At 35.8% G+C, this 20584-nt stretch overlaps 1 protein-coding gene across 5 annotated transcripts in view; it reads left to right on the top strand.

Annotated features, from left to right (window-relative positions):
• The window catches only part of GPBP1 (GC-rich promoter binding protein 1), a 76360-nt gene that overhangs the window by 46551 nt on the left and 9225 nt on the right, over positions 1-20584 (top strand). For 4 of the 5 annotated variants that reach the window (XR_004381723.1, XM_032850240.1, XM_032850230.1 and 1 more), the window contains exons 6-11: positions 4288-4354; positions 5400-5459; positions 13347-13531; positions 14132-14272; positions 15608-15775; positions 16439-16626. Coding sequence is in view for 4 of the 5 variants with exons in the window: in XM_032850240.1 (XP_032706131.1) it covers positions 4288-4354; positions 5400-5459; positions 13347-13531; positions 14132-14272; positions 15608-15775; positions 16439-16626 (809 nt within the window). In the remaining variant the exon portion in view is untranslated. The remainder of the gene's footprint in view (positions 1-4287; positions 4355-5399; positions 5460-13346; positions 13532-14131; positions 14273-15607; positions 15776-16438; positions 16627-20584) is intronic. The other variant, XM_032850248.1, reaches the window with a different exon arrangement.

The raw sequence follows: 20584 nt of genomic DNA, 5'->3' as shown, positions 1-20584 counted from the left end.
GCATGCATGCTTGAGTAGGAGCAGGTGAAGGGCTGAGGGGAGAAAATCTCAAGTGGATTCCCTGTAGACTGTGAGTCTGATTCGGGGCTGGATCTTGTGACCCTGGGATAAATTATCTGAGCTGAAATCAAGAGTCAGATACTCAATTGACAGAGCCACCCAGCCTGCCGGCCCCCTTCCTCTCCCCCAGGTTCAATTATTTTTAATCCTTACCTTTGTGAGGCTCTTTGTTTATATAATTTTCCTCTTTGTCCTCCTACTTTCCTGTGTTGTGTCTTATGGTAAGATCTTTTAAAAACTTTCATTTCTAAAAAGCTTTTAAGCTTTTGGAAAGATTTTTTTTTCTTTTTTTTAAAGGTTTTATTTATTTGACAGACAGAGATCACAAGTAGGCAGAGAGGCAGGCAGAGAGGAGGAGGAAGGGAAGCAGGCTCCCTGCTGAGCAGAGAGCCCGATGTGGGGCTCGATCCCAGGACCCTGGGATCATGACCTGAGCGGAAGGCAGAGGCTTTAACCCACTGAGCCACCCAGGTGCCCTGGAAAGAATATTTTACCAGTATGTTTTGTTTAGACTCTCTCTTTTTAAATAATACTTGATAATTCACACATTACTCTTAAGCAAATTCCGTGATAACTCTCCTTATCTTTAAAGTACTTTATTCCAAAGTTTCTTAATAGTCAGAGAAGGCAAACTAATTGTTGGCCTAGGTTCGATATAATTAGAAATGTTAACTCTACTCTTGGGGTGCCTGGGTGGCTCAGTCGATTGAGGTTGAGCGGTTGAGCGTCTGTCTTCCGCCTGGGTCATATTCCAAGGGTCCTGGAATCGAACCCCACGTTGGTGTGCCTGCTTAGCGGGGACTGTGCTTTTCTCTCTCCCTCTCCCTCTGCCCGCGCTCGCTCTCTCTAAAATCTTGAAAACAAAAAACAAAACAAACCGCAAGAAATGTTAACTCCACTCTTAAAAACAAGTATGAATTGGATGCCTGGGTGACTTAACAGACTTGTTAAGTGTCTGTCTTTGGTGCAGGTCCATGATCCCAGAGTCCTGGGATCAAGTCCCACTTTGGGTTCCCTGCTTGGTGGGGAGCCTGTTTCTCTGCCCCTCCCCTGGCTAGTGCTATCTCTCTCTCTCTCAGATAAATAAGTAAAATCTTTTAAAAAAAGTATAGGGTGCCTGGGTGGCTCAGTGGCTTAAGGCCTCTTCTTCAGCTCAGGTCATGATCCCAGGGTCCTGGGATCGAGCCCCACATCGGGCTCTCTGCTCAGCGGGGAGCCTGCTTCCTCCTCTCTCTCTGCCTGCCTCTCTGCCTGCTTGTGATCTCTCTCTGTCAAAAAAAATAAATAAAAAATCTTAAAAAAAAATAAAAAAAGTATAAACTACTCAGAAACAGAATTTTCTTAATTTTTCCTTATTCTTAAGTCTCACTGTGTGGGTGATATCTAAACACTGTACTTCTCTAGTTGTGTAAAAAATTGATCTAGTGTAAAATCTTATTTATCTAGTATTTTTTGTGGTTCATCCCTGGTAATTTATTTTTCTGTATCTATTTGAGTGGCTCTGTGATTCTGTATCTATTTGAGTGGCTCTGTGAATCCAGCTGTCAATACATGGAACACGATAGCAAGGTGCTTACTTAATCTCACTGAATTTCTATTCTATTAGATATATTCATGACATAAAAAGAAGTAGTTAGTATTTTGCGGAGAATTTAGGTAAGAAGTGACTGGGTGGCTACTTGGGAGGTCAGGAGAGGTTTCTCTAGGGAAGTGACATTTAACCTGGGATATACTTGTTAAGGAGTGAGCTTTGTTAAAACCGGAAGGAAGAGGAAAAATTAGTGCAAAGGCCTAACTAAGGTTGGGGGCGAGCTTGTAATGTTTAAGGGATAAAAGTTAGGTCAGTAATGGATAGTGATTATTAAACCAGGTTAGAGAGGTAGCAAGAGGTTTTGATTGATTAGGACTTTGGCAGATAAAGGTAAGGACTTTCAGTTTAATTACAGATGCAGTAGGAAAAAGCCCTTTTGGAAGAAAATCATTTGATCTCATTTTAAGTTTTTAGAAGACTGTTTCAGTTATTGGATCTTGAATGGATTACAGGGAGAGAAGGGAGACCAGTTAGGAAGTGGTTGATGATGGCTTGACTTGGGTAGCTATGATTAATGAAAATAATATTTTGGTTATGTTTTGATGGTAGTTTGGGTGGAGGGTAGAAGCAAGTCAAAGAATTGGATAGATTGGATTTGGGTAGGGGAGTGGTGAGAGAAAGAGAGCAACAAAATAATCAGAGGTACTGTAATGAAGTAACTTTGGAATTGTTATGCCTTCCCATTTTGGTGGTTCATTTTTTTCCATAAGATAGAATTTTTATAATATAAATAAACAAGGAGTGATCACAGTATGCTCTCAGTGTTAGGAAAGTTAAATGAATAATGCAGTAAACCACTTCAAAACAGGGTTGTGACACACAACAAGCATTCAGTGAAACCTTGTTGCTGCCTTTACTGTCTTACCCCCAGTTCCGAGACGGTGATCCCAGCCCTGAAGATAGATAGGCTTACAGTGTAATTTCTAATGCTGTATTTTTTAGATATCACCTATAGCTTCCACCAAAGTCTTCTGATACCTTATTTAGTTTGTATCGAGAAATCATACTAGTATGCATGCATACTCTTCTGGGACTTTACAGTAATGTCAACAGTGTTAATAGTTCACTTTTGTGTGTAAGTAAAACACATTAGGATTCCTTTTATTCAGCCTGATAAGTACCTTTAAGGCAGCTTGTATTGCTAGGTAATATGGAAAATATCTGACTGGAAATTACGATTCTAAAATTAGTTTTAGAGAGCACATTCAGTGCTCAACTCAGTTTTTTAATACCCTGTGAATTACTTGTCGAAATAAAATTTGTACTTTGAGTGTGTTAACTAGTGCATCCATCAGTGAAAATCTTAACAACTGTTGGGGAGTAGTATGATTTTTCTTTTCCTTGCTCTTAACCTTAGGCTGAGAGGATAATTTTTCTAGTTGGTGCAAAGACCACGTTGTCTTATGTTTGCTCTGGTTGTTTTGTTTTTTTTTTTGTTTTTTTTTTTTTTTAATAATTCACACATTCCTTTCAGATAGTTGAGGATAAGAATATGTATGTATGTATTTATTTATTTTTAAAGATTTTATTTTTTCATTTGACAGACAGAGATCACAATTAGGCAGAAAGGCAGGCAGAGAGGAGGAAGGGAAGCAGGCTCCCTGCTGAGCAGAGAGCCCGATGCTAGGCTCTATCCCAAGACCCTGAGATCATGACCTGAGCCAAAGGCAGAGGCTTTAACCCACTGAGCCACCCAGGCACCCTTATGTATTTATTTTAAAAAATACTTTATTTGAGAGAGAGGAAGAGAGAGAACAAGCCAGAGGGAAGAGGGAGCAGCAGGGAGCCTAGTGCGGTGCTTGACCTCAGGACCCTGGGATCATGACCCAAACAGAAGGTAGCCGCTTAACTGACTGAGCCACCCAGGTGCCCCGAGGATAAGAATATTTGTTTGCCCTCTATAAGTGAGGATAGTAACATTCTGATGGTTAGCAGAATAAGTTGCAAGTAAGGTTTATGAATAGTCTTTTAATAGTTAAGTGTTGATTGTGCATACCAGGTGTGCGTGTGTGTGTTTTTTTTTAATTAATTTATGTGAGAAAATGTGCTGAGTGTGTGCCTGAGAAGGGGGAGTGACTGGGGTGGGTAGAATCTCAAGCAGACTTCTTTGCTAAGTAAGTGCTAGGGCCCTCGTGGGGCTCCATCCTGGGTCCCATGAGATCATGACCTAAGTTGAAACTGAGTTGGTTGCTCAACCAATTGAGCCACCCAGGTGCCCCTTCAGTATGGTTTTGAGATTACTTTTAAAAGGTTTATTTATTTATTTTTTTAAAGATTTATTTATTTGACAGAGTGTGTGTGCCCAAGCTGGGGGTGGCAGGTTCCCTGCGGGATCCAAACATAGGTCTGGATCCCAGAACCCTGGGATCATGATCTGAGCCCAACACAGATGTTTAACCAGCTGAGCCACCCAGGTGCCCCTAAAAGGTTTAATTTTAATGTGGGCAGAGGGGCGCCTGGATGGCTCAGTCTGTAAGTGTCTTCAGTGTCCTCAGCAGGAAGCCTGCTTCTCCCTCTCTCACTTCCCTTGCTTGTGTTCTCTCTCTTGCTGTGTCTCTGTTAAATAAATAAATAAAATCTTAAAAAAAAAATGGCATCGTGACCATTTGTTTTCTTTTTATTCTGATTTCTTTCAGCCGTCTTTAAATCCTGAATATGAGAGAGAACCAAATCAGAATAAATCTTTAGCTGCAGGTGTATGGGGTAAGTGATTTTTAATCTATCTTTGAGGGGTATAAAATGTTACTTGTAGGTTTTACTTTTTTGTATTTTTAAAAATATATAGGCTGGAATTAACTTACTCTTTTAAGTATGTTTTTGAGTGCTCAGCTACATACAAAGGTAGCACTTAATCTTTTACAAACAAGATACTGGGATAGAGTTTGATTTGAAATACTTGATTTGCACATATTAGTACCATTAAGTATACTCGTGAGTTTAGCTTTTCTTTTTAAGGGTTGTAAGTTAATGTAATCAATGTCATTTCAAGAGCAGCCTGATAATCTAAGGAAACAAAAAACTTAGTTTAAATTAATTTTTAGTTTTTCACAGTTGAAAACTTAACTGGAAAGATAAGTACTTCTAATCGTGTGACATAAAATTAATCTTTTTACTTAAGAAAATGGTTATACATAGAGAGTATTAAATAATTGTATAAATTTGCCTATGGAACTAATCTGTGTTTGAAATTATTTGCCTTTTTGATTGTCAAAGCTTAATGACATTTTTTGGGTAATAACTCCCTTTTCATTAAAACTGCTGAGTTTAATTTGATAGCATCTTAAAGAAGATTAAACTGCACTCAGTATAAATCAGACAGCTTTTTAAAGATTCAAGTGAAGTTTAAAATAATGGAAAAATTTTAAATACGAAGATTTGATACCTGAAAAATTAATTATTTGATGCCAAATTCAAAGGTGATGAATCCACTTTGGAACTTATACACATGTTCATTTGTATTTTCCTATTGAAAATTATCAACTTACCAAAACAAAAGGATTGTGGCTTGTGATAGCATACTAGTCCTAATGACGAAGGCATTATTTTAAACTTTGCCACTTCCTCTGCTGTTCTTTATTGTATTTATGGGGTGATACTCTGGGGAGTTACTTTGTTTTCTTTTAATCTCCCGATTTATTTAAGGGCTTTTTGAGGGTGGGGGTGGGGGTGGCAGGACACTTTGTTAGAACCATGTGAATGGCATTGTTTTTTCTGTATTGCAAATTAGTATTTCTACCACTCTCCCCAGGCCTACACGCCCAGACACACACATACCCAACCAAAAAAATCTCCCAAGCTCCTCTCTTAGGTATGTTTCCTTATTATTCAGTTTTTCTGGGAACAGCTGATTGCTTAAGAATATAGAACCACCTGGAAGGTGTTAAATAGAATCTCTAAGAAATTAGGAATAATTTGGATTTGATTAGAATGAAAGTAAATAAAAAATCAATGTCAGTGAGCATTTGTCATATAAAACTACCTGTAGATACGATTGGTACTGATCCTTGGTTAATTTAATAATTTTAGAAATGATTTAAAGGCAAATACATCTTTGAAAATATTGAGAATAAAATGTATTAATATAAAGATTTTGGTTCTACTGTTTCAGGGTTGGTCTAAGGATTTTGAGCACTAGTTGAAAAGATGTTTAAAAGGAAGATGTACTCTTTACTGTGCCTTAGGTAAACTAAGAAGTGTGTCTGCATTAGAAAAAAGAAAATGGTTAATTGTGGCTTGATCAACTGTTAAATTCCCAGTACTTCCCATAGAATACAATGACATTTTCATTGTATTACACTTCACTATTCCTTTCTCACTTCCCCCCCCCCCCGGGTTCCCAAATACTGTGTCCCCATTGCGACATTTAAAATAACAATGTTCCTGAGGAAGACATGAGAGAATTTTAGGAAAGACTTCAATAGAACTTTTCTAGTGCTACTTCCTTCAGGTAAGTAAAAATTTAATAACAGAATGTAATATGTAATAAAAAACAAACTAGTTTGTCCCTGAAACTGTCCTTTCGTAGATCAGAAATTGCAAGAGTAAACAGTATCCCAACTGGGGGAAAAAAAAAAAACCTTGAGGGAAAGTAATTATCTTGCTTAAAATACAGTTACATAAGTTTAATTCTACTTAGAACTTAATTAGCTTTTTTGGAAACACCTTCATGTAGCTTTTATCTGTGACTTCTTTATTGTTCTGATCTTAATTAGGATCACTGTTCTTAGGTGCCTAAATTAATGCTTACTAAATTAATCTATCTTTAGGTCCTTATTAATTTAAAACTAAAAGAAAAAGGTACTTGAGTGTGCCTGTGACAATTTTAAAAAATTAAGTTGTGTGACTGATTTATTTGGGAGGTGAGAAAGAGAAAAAATGATGTGTATTTGTATGCTGTTTGAGACACAATTTGTGACTGTTGATATGTGTGTTTTTAGAGGTCCTACTGGCTATTTTTGTGTTGATGAATTATGTCAGCAATATATTACTGGCAGAGGCTAACATTTAGTACTTAGTTACTAAATAATGAAAAATTTCATTTACTAGTAATTAGCTAAAGCATAGTCTTGTTTCCGCCCAGCATTTATTTTTGTTTCTGTTCCTTGATAACTTGATCTTTCCTGATTTTTGCTCATATTTGATAATACTACTTAAGAGTACCAAGGTTCATTTTTAAGCATTTTTGTGTAGCTTTCTAAAAGCAAATTAGTGACTATTTCTTAAGATAGGTTATTTTCTATATAATAAGTATAAAAATCTGTGATGGAATTTTAGAGAATTCCAATGATATTAGCCAAAAGCATCAGATTGGGTGACATGATTATATTGAATTAGATCATGATGACAACCAGTAAGTTTTATTTTTCTTTTTAATGAACTTTGTAAATAGAGTTAAGAGAAAGGAATAATCCTTCTTGAATTTCTTTGTAAAAGCATTTTGTTGGTAGTTTATGTGTGGAAATGGCTCTACTTTTCCAGTAATATCTTATATGAAAATAGTTGTTAAACTGTAACAAGAAGAAGAAAAAGGTATTGCAACGTATGTTCAAGGTTGAGAAGGGAAAATTAGTAGATTTTATTAGACATTTTGACAGAAGTAAATTTCAGTGGGTCAGAGTTAGAAATATTATTTATTCATCCTGTAAGTTACTCTTTTGAGAAGTGTGAGTAATGTAGGGGACCTTGTTAAGGTAAAACACCATACTCCTACTCTTGGCATAAATTATAAGTTAATGAATCTCATTTGTTTGAAACTCATATTACTATAAATCTAATCATTAAATTTAAAAAAGTTGAAAACCAAAAAGATTAAAATAGCATCAATTTATATAAAACAGAAACAGATTTTTCTGCATTAAAATTAGTGTTCACAATAGGAATTTGTCTTAATTTGCTGTGGTACAGATTGAGGTTGATATTTGTGTATTATTGTGTCTTATGTGACTAAATTTCCTCTTCAGATGAGTGTGAAAATTTAATTCTCATGTAATTCACCCATTTGGCTCTTTTGCTTTTGTTCAAATTGCCTCTTCTCTTAGATCAAGATAATAAGGAACCTGAATCAGTGAATTGGTGTCAGGAAACAGTGGACTTTGACCTCATTTGGTAGTATGCATTTAAAACAGGCTTCTCATTCTGAACATTTAGTTATAGGCCTATTTGTAGTAGTTTTAGTTCGGGATGGTAAACATTTCGAAGTATTTGGCCTAGTCGTACTTTAATTTCCATTTTTTCCACTAGTATAATATAGTGGTTAAGGGTATTTGCTTTGTAAGTGTTTTTTTTTTTTTTTAAAGATTTTATTTATTTATTTGACAGACAGAGATCACAAGTAGACAGAGAGGCAGGCAGAGAGAGAGAGGGAAGCAGGCTTCCCGCTGAGCAGAGAGCCCGATGTGGGACTTGATCCCAGGACCCTGAGATCACGACCCGAGCCGAAGGCAGCGGCTTAACCCACTGAGCCACCCAGGCGCCCCAAGGGTATTTGCTTTGAATCAGATAGACCTGTGTCCAAACATTAGGTCTTTTACCTAATGGTTATTCAGACTTTGGGCAGATGACTTAATCTGAGTGAATTTTCTGTGAGATGAGGATGATCACAATAATTTGTAATGAAAAAAAGCATTGTTAATATTGGATAAAATATTTAAACTGTATAAAATCAATCTATTGTATAAAATCCTTGATCACATTACATGTGTAATGACTATTAGCTAAGTAATGTTCAAATCTAGTAAGCAGTGCGTATTCCAATAGATTTATTAAAAAGCAAAAGGAATTTCTTTTTTTTTTTTTAATATTTTATTTATTCACTTGACAGAGAGAGACCACAAGTAGGCAGAGCAACAGAGAGAGAGAGAGAGAGGGGAAAGCAGGCTCCCCGCCGAGCAGAGAGCCCGATGCGGAGCTCGATCCCAGGACCCTGGGATCATGGCTTGAGCGGAAGGCAGAGGCTCAACCCACTGAGCCACCCAGGCGCCCCAGCAAAAGGAATTTCTAAGTGAGAGATCAAAGAATAGACTGAATCAGAAAATCTATACAAGATACCTACGTGGAGAGTAGTGAAAGAGGATGAAAAATTGAGATGTCCTCTGTTAACTGTACGTTTCCAAATTATTTTGTCCTACAGATAGCACTATTTTAATTACAACTTTTTCTCCTAAGAATTGAGCTAGTCCTCCTCCCACCATTGACTTTTTATTTAAGGAAAAAGACTATTCATAGATCTTAGGAGAGCATAAATAACAAGATAATAAAAGGATATTTAAGGTGAGTTTTTGTCAGATTACAGTTTGTGAGGATACTGGAAAATGATGGTATGAAAATCTGAAGCCAATATTTGTTGTATTGTATTCAGATGTTTTTTATTTTTTTTAAAGATTTTATTTATTTGAGAGAAGGGGAGAGAGAGCAAGAGATCCTGAGTAGGGTGAGGGACAGTGGGAGAAGCAGACGCCCTGCTGAGCAGGAAGCCATCCTAGGACTCAGGGAGCATGACCTGAACCAAAGGTGGATTAACTGAGCCACCCAGTAGCTCTGCCTCCAGGTGTTTTAAACTTATATTTAAAAGAGAATACCTGCTTATATGAGCTTGAGATAATAAGGTCATGTAGAAGAAAGTCCCTGAGATGACTTATTTTCTAGGGTTTTTTTTTTTTTTTAATTTTTTAATTTAAGTGTTAAAGTCTTTAACCAGTACGCAAATTTTGTCTTTTAAATGATAAGCAGTTTGGGTTTTTTCATATCGTTTACCGGTTGACAAAGTAAGTGAAGAAAGTATAGAAGGAAACATTGGATACTGTTTGAATCCAACAGCTTCAGTACTTGGAAGATTTATGTCAGGAGAATTTGTAGAGAGACTCTCAACAGATGAACATTTGACCTTTGAACAGTGCAGGAGTTGCGGACCTTGTTGCCCCCTCCCACCTCAGTTGAAAATCCATGTATAACTTTTAACCCTCCTCAACTTCTAATAGTTAATTGTTGTTTGGAAGCCTTATACTCTTAGCACGGGCAATTAACACATATTTTGTATATTACATGTATTATAAATTCTTTTTTTTTTTTTAATTTTATTCACTTATTTTAGAGAGTGAGAGAGAGAGCACGAGAGCGGGGGAGGGTCAGAGGGAGAAGTCTGCTGAGCAGGGAGCCCAGTGTGGGACTCCATCTCAGAACCCTGGGATCATGACCTGAGCCGAACGCAGGTGCCAACCGACTCTAAGCCACCCAGGCGCCCACATATATTACATATTAAGTTCGTTGGAGAAAAGAAAACATTAAGAAAACCTGCATACAGGTGGACTGGTGCAGTTCAGACCTTGTTATTCAAGGGTCAACTGTAATACAAAGTGAATATAAATGACTCGAATTAAGTTTGGCAGTGCTGTCATCACCCTTCACGTTACTTTTATGATACAATTGCTATTAACATGTTCTCATTTTTATTTTTATTTATTTTGAGAGAGAGCCTGTAGGTGGGGAGAGGGAGAGAATCTCAAGCAGACTTGGAGCCTGACGAGGGGCTCTGTCTCAGGACCCTGAGATCATTACCTGAACTGAAATCAAGGGTTGGGTGCTTAACTGAGCCACCCAGGCACCGCAACTTTCTTGTTTTTAAATGTCAGGCTCTCTTTATTCAGGACCGTTGCACAGGACACAGTTAGTCTGTATTATGTTTATTTCTGTCACAGTTTTTCTCCATAACGTTAAATCAATCTAAAATTTGATACAGTATTGAAATATAATTGGAAGCGTATTGTAATGGGGATAGTATTTGACTTTTTTGGATATTTTTTCTAGTATTTTTGTAAAAACTTCACAGTAACTCTATAACAGGAACTGTTTTTCATTTTATAGATGAGAAAGTTCATAAGATTAGAGCAGGATTCTGTAAATTTGGTACAAAGTACTTGTTCTTAACCTGTACTATAATATTTCAATTAAGAACGCCCAATCAGTGCATTAGCACTGTGTCTGTTTCTTTTCCCTCCCAGACCCTATCATCTTCCTTTAGATACCTTTATCATCTTTTACTTTGTTACTTAGCCTTCTGTGATTTATTCTTAGGCTCCACTTTTCTTCGTCTCCTTCCCCCTTACCCCCTTAAATAGGCTTCACACCTGATGTGGGGCTTGAACTCAGGACTGATAAGAGTTGCACGCTCTACTATCTAAGCCAGTCAGGCATCCCTTCACATTCTTTTTTTTATAGTGTATTCTGCCTTTGCACTGAAGGCCTTTTTGGGGAAGAATCCGGAATATTTCTTGCTCTAGATATGTAAGAATCTAAATTCAGGGAAGTGAATTTTGTAGTCAGGAACTACATTGAGGCTTAAAGATAATACACCTGTTTGCTTATCTATTCTCTTTCTCTTTGACCTTTTAATTTTGATTGTTTATGCACAAATTTTTTTTTTCCCCTTGAACATTCAGCCTTCCATGTGGGATCATTTTCCTTCTGCCTGCAGTATATTGTTTAGGTTTTCCTTAGTAGGGATCTTTTCTTAGCGATTGATCTTTTTTTTTTTTTTTATAAGCGATTGATCTTTGAACAAATTGTCACTTCTGCCTTCTGCCATGATGGTTTTTTCAAGTCCTGTTTATAATCCAAGATTTTGTAAGGTTGATTAGTCCCATCTTCAGCATTTAGGTTCTGTTGTGGATACTCTAAAGTTTTTTTCTTTACTTATTTCTGTGCAAGTGTGGGTCGACATCACCCCTTGCAGATGACCCTTTTTCTGTTGTATTTGTTTTCTTCCTTCCTTATAGTAATTTTAACATAAGGACCTACTTATAAGGTAAAGAAGAGAAATGTGTGCTTAATGGGCCATATTGAACTGGAAATGCTTTTCAGCATGTTTGAATTTTTTTATTTGCGGTGTACTGATAGAAGTGTCCTTTGCTTTAACACTTGAATTTCTCTAAGATCTTGGAAACTTTTATACCTTTTGCATTTTCTAGCACCATTCATTCCTGATTCTTTAATTAATTTAAAGATTTTATTTGTTTATTTGACAGAGATCACAAGGAGGCAGAGAGGCAGGGCAGGGGCGGGGAGGTGGGGGTGGGAAGCAGGATCCCTGCTGAGCAGACAGCAGGATGTGGGCTGGATCCCAGGACCCTGGGATCATGACCCAGGCCAAAGGCAGAGGCTTAACCCACTGAACCACCCAGGCACCCCCCAAATTTAATTTAAAGTTTGAGTACCAGGCTGTTAAGAATTTCTCTTAAATTTGAAGTTTTGCTAATTTAAGTAATCTTTTTTTTTAAACAGTTTAATTCACATTGTCATCATGTGTTTACCAGAAACAATAATTGCAAAATTTAAATTGTTCAGTGTTATTTCTAGCATTCTGGGTTCACCTGTTTGAGATCTTTATTCTTAATTTATGTTTTGTTGCCTTATGTATGTTCTTCAGAAAAGCCTGTATATTGCTGAGTTAATTTCTGTGTTGCTTGCCTGAAGATTTCTTTCTTAGCCTTTATTTCTTAGGCCTTTTAAGGCCTCCAAGAAGTTGAAATGTTTGCCTTAGTAGATGAGCCATGTGTTTAACCTATGGGAAGATTTGCTCTTTGCTTTTGGTACTTGTTCTTTTGTACTTAACCATTAAAATAAATGAAGTATCATACCAGCTGTATATTTGGAGGAGTTTGAAGCCTCAGATGAGCTTTGAGAGTACCTTCATGTCCTTACCCATCCCTGTGTATTTCAATTTTTGAGGTAATTTAGTAGGAAGTTTGGTTTAGTTTGAGGTTGGGTATCCTCACAAACATGTAGGCAACTCAACATCTCACAGGATCTGTCTTACTTAATACATTATGCTAATTTTGATTTAGATTTTCTCAGCTTTCTCCCCTTAAATTCATTCTTTTAGTCTAAGCTCCCCAACTGTGAAACTGATACTTTGAGAATTTTTCTAAGGGAGGAAAGACATACTTCACCACAGTAATTGTGAACATGCTCACATGTAATACCTACACTAACTGAACTCTGGGGGGTATGTATAAACTAAACTTTGTGGGCAGTTTTTCATATTTTAACAGCTGCAGTTTTCTTGAGAAAAAGCTTTGAGCTAGCAGCTATTTTCCCTAGTACTAGCTTGAGAAGGATTGAATTCATTGCCCTGTAACTTGCATAATACCTTCATTGTAGTTAGGTGGCCAGTAAATATTTGAATGACTTAGTATTGCAAACATAGCATTCTGTTTTTTGTTAGTCATAACAGTAGAAATTTAGAATTAGAGGGACTATAGTTCCTTGTTTATTGATAATGACTATATGAGTGAGATAAGAATGAGAAGGAATTAGGAAAAATGTCTTTTTAAAATAGAGAAGGCAAAATATAATGTACTTTATCTCCCAAATCTTAGGTGCAACTAGGGTGAAATTTGCATTTAAAAAAATTTAAAATATGTTAGAGTGTACATTAATCTTGGTTTAGTCATAGTTAACATTTGAGGCCACTCTCGAGCTGAAATCATGTTACTTGACATTGCTCAATTCTTGCTATATTCTGTTTGATTATGTTATAGCTTTATTTCTGAAACAGGAATATAGCTCATACTTATTTAGCTTAATTATTTTACCCAGGCAGCAGCTATTATTTTTAAATATAATCAAGGTTTGGAATATGTTGATTTTTTGGTGGTTTAATTTTGTGTGTGTAACTCTTGCTCGTGCTTTATTTATGCAGAATATCCTCCGAATCCTAAATCTAGAGCTCCAAGGATGCTGGTCATTAAGAAAGGTAATACAAAAGACTTACAGCTATCTGGATTCCCAGTGGTAGGAAATCTTCAGTCACAACCAGTTAAGAACGGGACTGGTCCAAGTGTTTATAAAGGCTTAGTCCCTAAACCTGCTGCTCCACCTACAAAAGTAAGTTCTGAATTGTTAAAGTGCAAGTTTTAAGTTGATACCAGTTGAGTTACTTTAGGAAAAGAATGTTAAAAATTTTACACCAAAGTGAGGGGGTTGTTGGTGGGGTACTTACTTCAGGTAAAAAGAGTTGGCTCATTGTGTGTCATTAATTTTAGTTACCTTTTAAATGGTGTGTGTTTGTCCATGTATATGTTTCTTGTTTCACTAGTAGTAAATGAAATCTAAAATTTTGTGTTGCCAGATAAAGCTGTGATATGTGTACTTAATAATATATAGTGCTGTTTCCTTGGTGTTTAGTTTTAGGTTTTTTTGTGCTCCCACTTTTATTTTACTAATAATAGACAAAGCAAACCTAACTTGAGTTTAATAAAACTTTGAAAAAATAGCAGTTTAGCCAGATGTTTTTATCTGAATGCCAGGCTTTGATTTTATTTGCAGAAAAAGATAAAAGAGGAATATGTAAGAATGATTAAGATGTAATATGAAAATAATTGTTTTATGAGTTGCATGTAGTCATTTTTTTTTATAGGGTTCACTTTGTTGTTCTGTGTATAAGCTGTTTTTGAAACACATTAATGTTTGTCTGTTTTTCTTTAGCCTACACAATGGAAAAGCCAAACTAAAGAAAATAAAGTTGGGACTTCTTACCCTCATGAGTCTACATATGGCGTTGGCAACTTCAATGCTTTTAAATCAGCTGCCAAGAATTTTAGTCCATCAACAACTTCAGTGAAAGAGGTATGTCATCTGAAATTATTCCCGAGGAATGCAGCATATTTTAATCATGATAATTAAATTAACAGTGGACAGAAGGTATAGATTCATTAAATGGATACATTAAAATGAGATTTTTTCCGTTCTTTCAGAAGACTGGGTTCAGATACTTTTCTCTGTGCTAGTTGTTTTTGCACTTTACGTAGGAATAATTCCAATATTTTAAAACAAAATTCACACGTATCCTAAAATGTAGGGAAAATAATACAATGAAATGCCCACTTAACCATCAGCCACAAGCACAGATTTATAAATAATTATGACAATTTGAATTTTGACATTTGTGATAGTTAATGCTATGCTGTAAGATTGAATCTTGACTGAAAATGAGGATTTGTATCATACAATATTTTGGGGATGATGGACATTTTATTAATGTTAACCAAGGGGCCAGACAGAAGAGGAAGGGAAAGATACATATTTTATGGACTTTGAATGCCAGGTAGCTTAAGTATCTCTTTGTCATTTGACCAAGTTTCTGAAGCTTCTAGACCAGGGACTTCCCCAGTTAATTCATGGTCAGAAGGCATTTGTTTCTATGTTGCTCCACTGTAAATTGCTCTGTGTACTGTATTGGAACATCGAAGCCTCTCATTTACTGGTTTTTAGTAAACCAGTAAATTTAGAAATTTAGAACTAGGATGAGAGGACCAGCTTTCTCAGCTGGTAATAGATTCCTTATAGTCTGTGGACATTATTGCCAACATGCATTATGGTAGTTTTCCTTGGCTAAAAATCTCTGTGACACAGAGATTTTAACATTCTATTTTCTGTTGTATTCCACCGTTAAAACACCAAAAACAAAGAACTCCAGTACATTTCCCTCCCCATCTCCCTTCTGCCCTACCGCAAACATTTTCCTTGGTGAAATCCTACCTGACAAACTCTGTGTATCTCTTTGTAAAATAATTATAAAATAGATTTTATTGGAGTTACTAGAACCTTAGAACTCTGTGGAACACAGATTTAAAAACCACTCATGTATCAATGGGCATATTTAAATAGGTTTGGGTTTTGTTTTATTAAAATTATATTTAAGCTTTTAATTTAGAATAATAGTTGTTAGTAATATCAGACCTTAATTGTTTTATGGGATAAGAAAAAGAATTATTTTTTAAAGAAAGTTCTTTTGTTTACTCATTCAGTGGGATAAATAAAACAGGGATAGAGAAAAATAGACTTTCAAATCAATTTTGTATTGTGAATAGGGTAAAATAGGAAATTGTTGTAGTTATTGATGCTTTATATATTTAATATATTAATCTATATATTTATTGTATTTCTGTATTTTTTTCTTAGTGTAATCGCTCAAATTCCTCTTCACCTGTTGACAAACTTAATCAGCAGCCTCGTCTAACCAAACTGACACGTATGCGCACTGATAAGAAGAGTGAATTTTTGAAAGCATTGAAAAGGGACAGAGTAGAAGAGGAGCATGAAGATGAAAGTCATGCTGGCTCAGAGAAGGTAATTGAACTAGCAGTAACTCTCTGTTTGACATTAACATGTCATTGAAATATTTGGGCAGATACCATTGAAGACCTTTGAACAAACTTTAATCAAAATGGTCATCTCCCTGAAAGCAAGGCTAGTTTACTATTTATATAAAGAATGACTTCTTTGGGGCACTTGGGTGGCTCAGTGGGTTAAGCCTCTCTCTGCCTTTGGCTTGGGTCATGATCTCAGGGTCCTGGGATTGAGCCCCACAGTGGTCTCTCTGCTCAGTTGGGAAGCCTGCTTCTCTGTCTCTCTCTTCCTGCTGCTCAGCCTACCTGTGATCTCTCTGTCAAATAAATAAATAAAATCTTTAAAAAAAAAAAAAAGAATGACTTCTTTTCTGAGGCAGCTTTTTATCATTCTGTTGTTCTGTGCAAAAATGTTTTCTTTGTTGTCCGTCTTGCCTACTTTCATCCTTCTGATTTGCCTTTGTTGAATAAAGTGAAGACATAGAGTCAGAAAACTGTGGGTATCCTTCACAGCTTAGTTTTATATCTTCTGAGAAGTTCTCCTAAATTTAATGATTATAATACTTATGTATTATATCTGGAAATCTAACCAAAATCTATTAAGGTTTTCAACAGCTGTATTTTCTAACTCATTCTTTTTTTTTTTTAACTCCCTAAAAATTAGGATGATGATTCATTTAATTTGCATAACAGCAATAGTACTCACCAAGAAAGGGACATAAATCGAAACTTTGATGAAAATGAAATTCCACAGGAGAATGGCAATGCCTCAGTAATTTCCCAGCAGATCATTCGGTCTTCAACCTTCCCACAAACTGATGTTCTTTCCAGTTCACTTGAGGCAGAACACAGGTTAGTATTCATTTTTACTTTTTTCTCTGCATATTTTACATCTAGGATTTTGAGATTAGTATAGAAATGTTGTAATTTATTTAACAGTTTCATTGGGCTATTTACCACAAATTTCCCTCATTTTAAGTGTACAGTTAAGATTTTTGGTGTATTCAGAGCTGTGGAACTGTCATCACATTCTGATTTTATATTTCTGTCTCCCCTAAAAGAAAAACCTGTGCTCATTTGCATTTCTCCCTTTTCCTCTATGTCCTAGGCAACTACTAGTCTATTTTCTTTATAGATTTGCCTTTGCTGGATACTTTATATAAATAGAACCATATATTTGGTGTTTTATGTCTGGCTTCTTTCATTCACTTAGTATAATGCTTTTAAATTCATGTTGTAGCATCACTACCTTGTGTGTCTTTATTAACAGTACACTGTATCGCTCTATGACATTTTCTTCAGTTTTGATGGGTATTGAGTTGATTGTATTTGGGGAGTATTCTGGATAATGCTACTGTAGGATCATTCATGTACAACTTTTTCTTTGGACATGTTTTTGGTTCTTTGGGTGAGTGGATATCAGGAGTAGAATTGCTAGGACATAAGCTTAACATTTTGAGACTCCCAAGCTATTTTCCAAAATGGCTGTACCATTTTACATTATCATCAACAATATATGAAGGTTCCAGTTTCTGCTATTTTGACCAACACCTGTTACCATCTGTCTTTGATTAAGCCATTCTAATGGATATGAAGTGGTATCTTTTTTGTGGTTTTTAATAATGCATTTCCCTTAAAAATTAGTGTTGACTGTTGAGTATCTTTTCAAGTTGTTAGCCATTTGTATGTCTTCTGTGAAGATATATCTGTTGAAATTCTTTGCCCATTATTAAATTGTATTATATGTCTTATTATTGACTTGTGTAAAAGTTCTGTGTATATCTTGAATACAAGTCCTTAATCGTACATAATTTGCAGATTTTTTTTCCCATTCTGAGTTGTCTTTTTACTTTTTCAGTGGTGCCTTTTGAAATGCAAAAAGTTTAACTTTTGATGAATCATTTTTATCAGTTTTCCCCCTTTTATTTTTGCATGTTTTGTGCATGATGTGAGGTATAGGAGTCCAACTTAATCTTTTTCCATGTGGATATCCAATTGTCTCAGTATGTGATTTATTTTTTTTGCAAACTTTCAAGAGCACTTTGTGCTTCTGTTAATATAGTCTTGAAACAGTTTTTAAATGGGGGAACTCTTAAGTGAGTTAGTCTAAGAATTGAGGAGTATTAAAGTCTAGAGTGAACTTTTATGTTTTGTTCCTCCCATGATTCTAAAATTAAGAGCGGTATTTTGGTAGAAATTATTTACTCTTCATGTGGTCTTGAAATAAACCTTTGGCTTAGGTCATGATCCCAGGGTCTTGGGATCGAGTCGCATGTCGGACTCATTGCTCAGAGGGGAACCTGCTTCTCCCTCTGCCTGCTGCTCCCTGTTTGTATTCTTGGTCTCTGACAAGTAAATACGTAAAATCTTTAAAAAGGTTTTTTTGTTTTTTGTTTTTTTTTTTTTTTTTTAAATGTTCTTTAGGACCAGGCTCAGTGTGGAGTGATACTTCTTAACAGCCTCTGTGGTTGATTTGACTTTCTGTTTAGTTCAGTGCCATTTCTTTTAGAACTTCTTTTAATTCTAAGACAGTGGGGATGTAGGCTATACCTACTATGGAATAACTTTTAAAAATTTTATATTAAAGGCCCCTTTATATCTTTGTCTTTCTGGCCCAATTCATACATTAGTCTTAATTTCTATGATGGTTTTTGTTTCCCTTTACCAGATTATGTCTTGCTCTTTTTCGATGTGGCTATAACTATTGTGTATGAGAATACAGGCATTTGTTTTAATTTTGTAATCCTCCTATACTAATTTGGGCTTCCTTTTACCTAAAATAATTGATTGGGTGTATGATAAACATGAATGCCCATTTGATGAGAGTTAATTTAACTAGATTAGTTTTAAGCTAACTTAACTAGGTAGTATCTTTAAATTTACTTGTTTGGGCAACTGTATTTTGTTACTATGCATTTAGTATGAATGGATCAGTAACCATACTTTTTATTTCCGCCCAAAGGGTAGGATTCCTTTACCTCATGTTACGGTTTATGATTTGTGACTCTTATTGTAGGCTGAATACTGGCTGCAGTGTCATATGTGCAAAAACTAGTAAACCTTAATTCCTTTTAAAAAAGATAGGCATAAATAGACACTTCAGTATTTTTCTAATAGAAATATTGTATACCTCCTTTGAAGCTGCTATTCTGTAGTATGGATATAATTCATGAAAACTGTTTATCTACTGACCAGGGATCCTTCCCTGTGTCTCTTTTTTACAAGTAGTGCTTGTGTGAGCCACCTGGGTGCCTCAGTTGGTTCAGTGTCCCAACTCTTGATTTTGGCTCAGGTCATGATTTCAGGGTGGTGAGATCAAGACCCTTGTTGATTTCTGTGGTGAGCAAGGAGTTTGTTTGAGATTCTTTCTCTCCCTCTGCCCCTCCCCCTGCATGTACTCTTTTTCTCTCTCAAAATAAATAAAATCTTAAAAAAAAAATGGCACCCATATGAACATCCTTGTATTTATATCCTTAAACATTTGTTAAGTGTGTTTATAAAACAGACTACTAGGAATGAAAGTTGATTGGTCAGATGGCACACATAATTAAAATAATCAGATTCTGTCATGCTAGTACCCAAAGATATGTTTTTCCAGTTCCCATTCTCACCAGTAGTCATTTAAATATTTCAAGTCAGTTGATAGAAGAGAACAAGTCTTATGCAGATAAGAAGTGTACAAACCAGATGTTCTAATGGTAGTAAAAGATGAGTTCTCTTTTAGGGAGATACAGCATATAGGCAGTAAAAGAATAAAGATAAATTGCCTACTTGTAGAAACTGTGAAGGCTGTAAAAAAAAGTTGAAACTTAATAGTAAAGTTGAAACTTAGTACCTTTTTGTTTAGTATTTGCCTTTAGTATTTTGTAGCAAAAGAAGGTTGAGCCATAGTTACTTAGAAAGTATTCTTATGACCCCAATACTGATAATGAATGCTTTAGTGTTGTTATTTCTTCATCTGCAGACATAGTGTAGAAAGTGTTTTGGTGGTTTCTTCTTTGGTTCATGGAGGTACAGGGAGGACAGACTTCTTAGTTCCATACCTCGACAGATATTGGTCCTCTGCTGACTACTAACGGGAGAAAATGGAGAGAATAGAATTTGGGAACTAAGCCAAATAGAGCCAAGAAGAGGAGATCTAAAATTGGAATAAACTCTAGGGCGGTTGGTGAGGAACCCATGCTACATGAAGAGATTATCAGTGTTGACTACCTGAATGAATATTTCATTATATATCTTTTTTTTAACTTTATATTTAATGTTGCACATGTTAAAAAGGATTCCAAGTCAATAAAAAGAGGGCATAACCATTTTATTTTATTTTATTTTTTTAAGATTTTATTTATTTGACAGAGATCACAAGCAGGCAGAGGGTGGGTGGGAAGCAGGCTCCCCGCCGAGCAGAGAGCCTGACGCGGGGCTCGATCCCAGGACCCTGGGATCATGACCTGAGCCGAAGGCAGAGGCTTTAACCCGCTGAGCCACCCAGGCGCCCCCGCCATAGCCATTTTAATTTAAATTTCTTAGCTTGAGTTTTCTTTCTGCTTTGTATAGTGTATGTAAGTGTTCTACAGATACACATTAATACATTGTTTTTTTGAGGTAGCAAAGGTAATGCCTTCTTTTAGATTTTGGGTTTTATTTCTCTGAAAATGGAGTGGTATTTCTTCTCTGTGGCTTCAGATTTCCTATAAACTTTGTAATTCTTAAGTTATGTGCATATTAAGTACTTAACATTGGTTGAATTTAATGAAGCAGGTGTCAGTGATACAGTTTTCAAGGATGACAATTCTTAGTTCGTATGTGTAAG

Source organism: Lontra canadensis, unplaced genomic scaffold (genome assembly GCF_010015895.1).
Source record: "Lontra canadensis isolate GAN:19392208 unplaced genomic scaffold, GSC_riverotter_1.0 scaffold4, whole genome shotgun sequence".
NCBI classification, from domain to species: Eukaryota; Metazoa; Chordata; class Mammalia; order Carnivora; family Mustelidae; genus Lontra; species Lontra canadensis.
The sequence above is the reverse complement of the archived record's forward strand: the minus strand, read 5'-3'. Positions and strand labels throughout refer to the sequence as shown.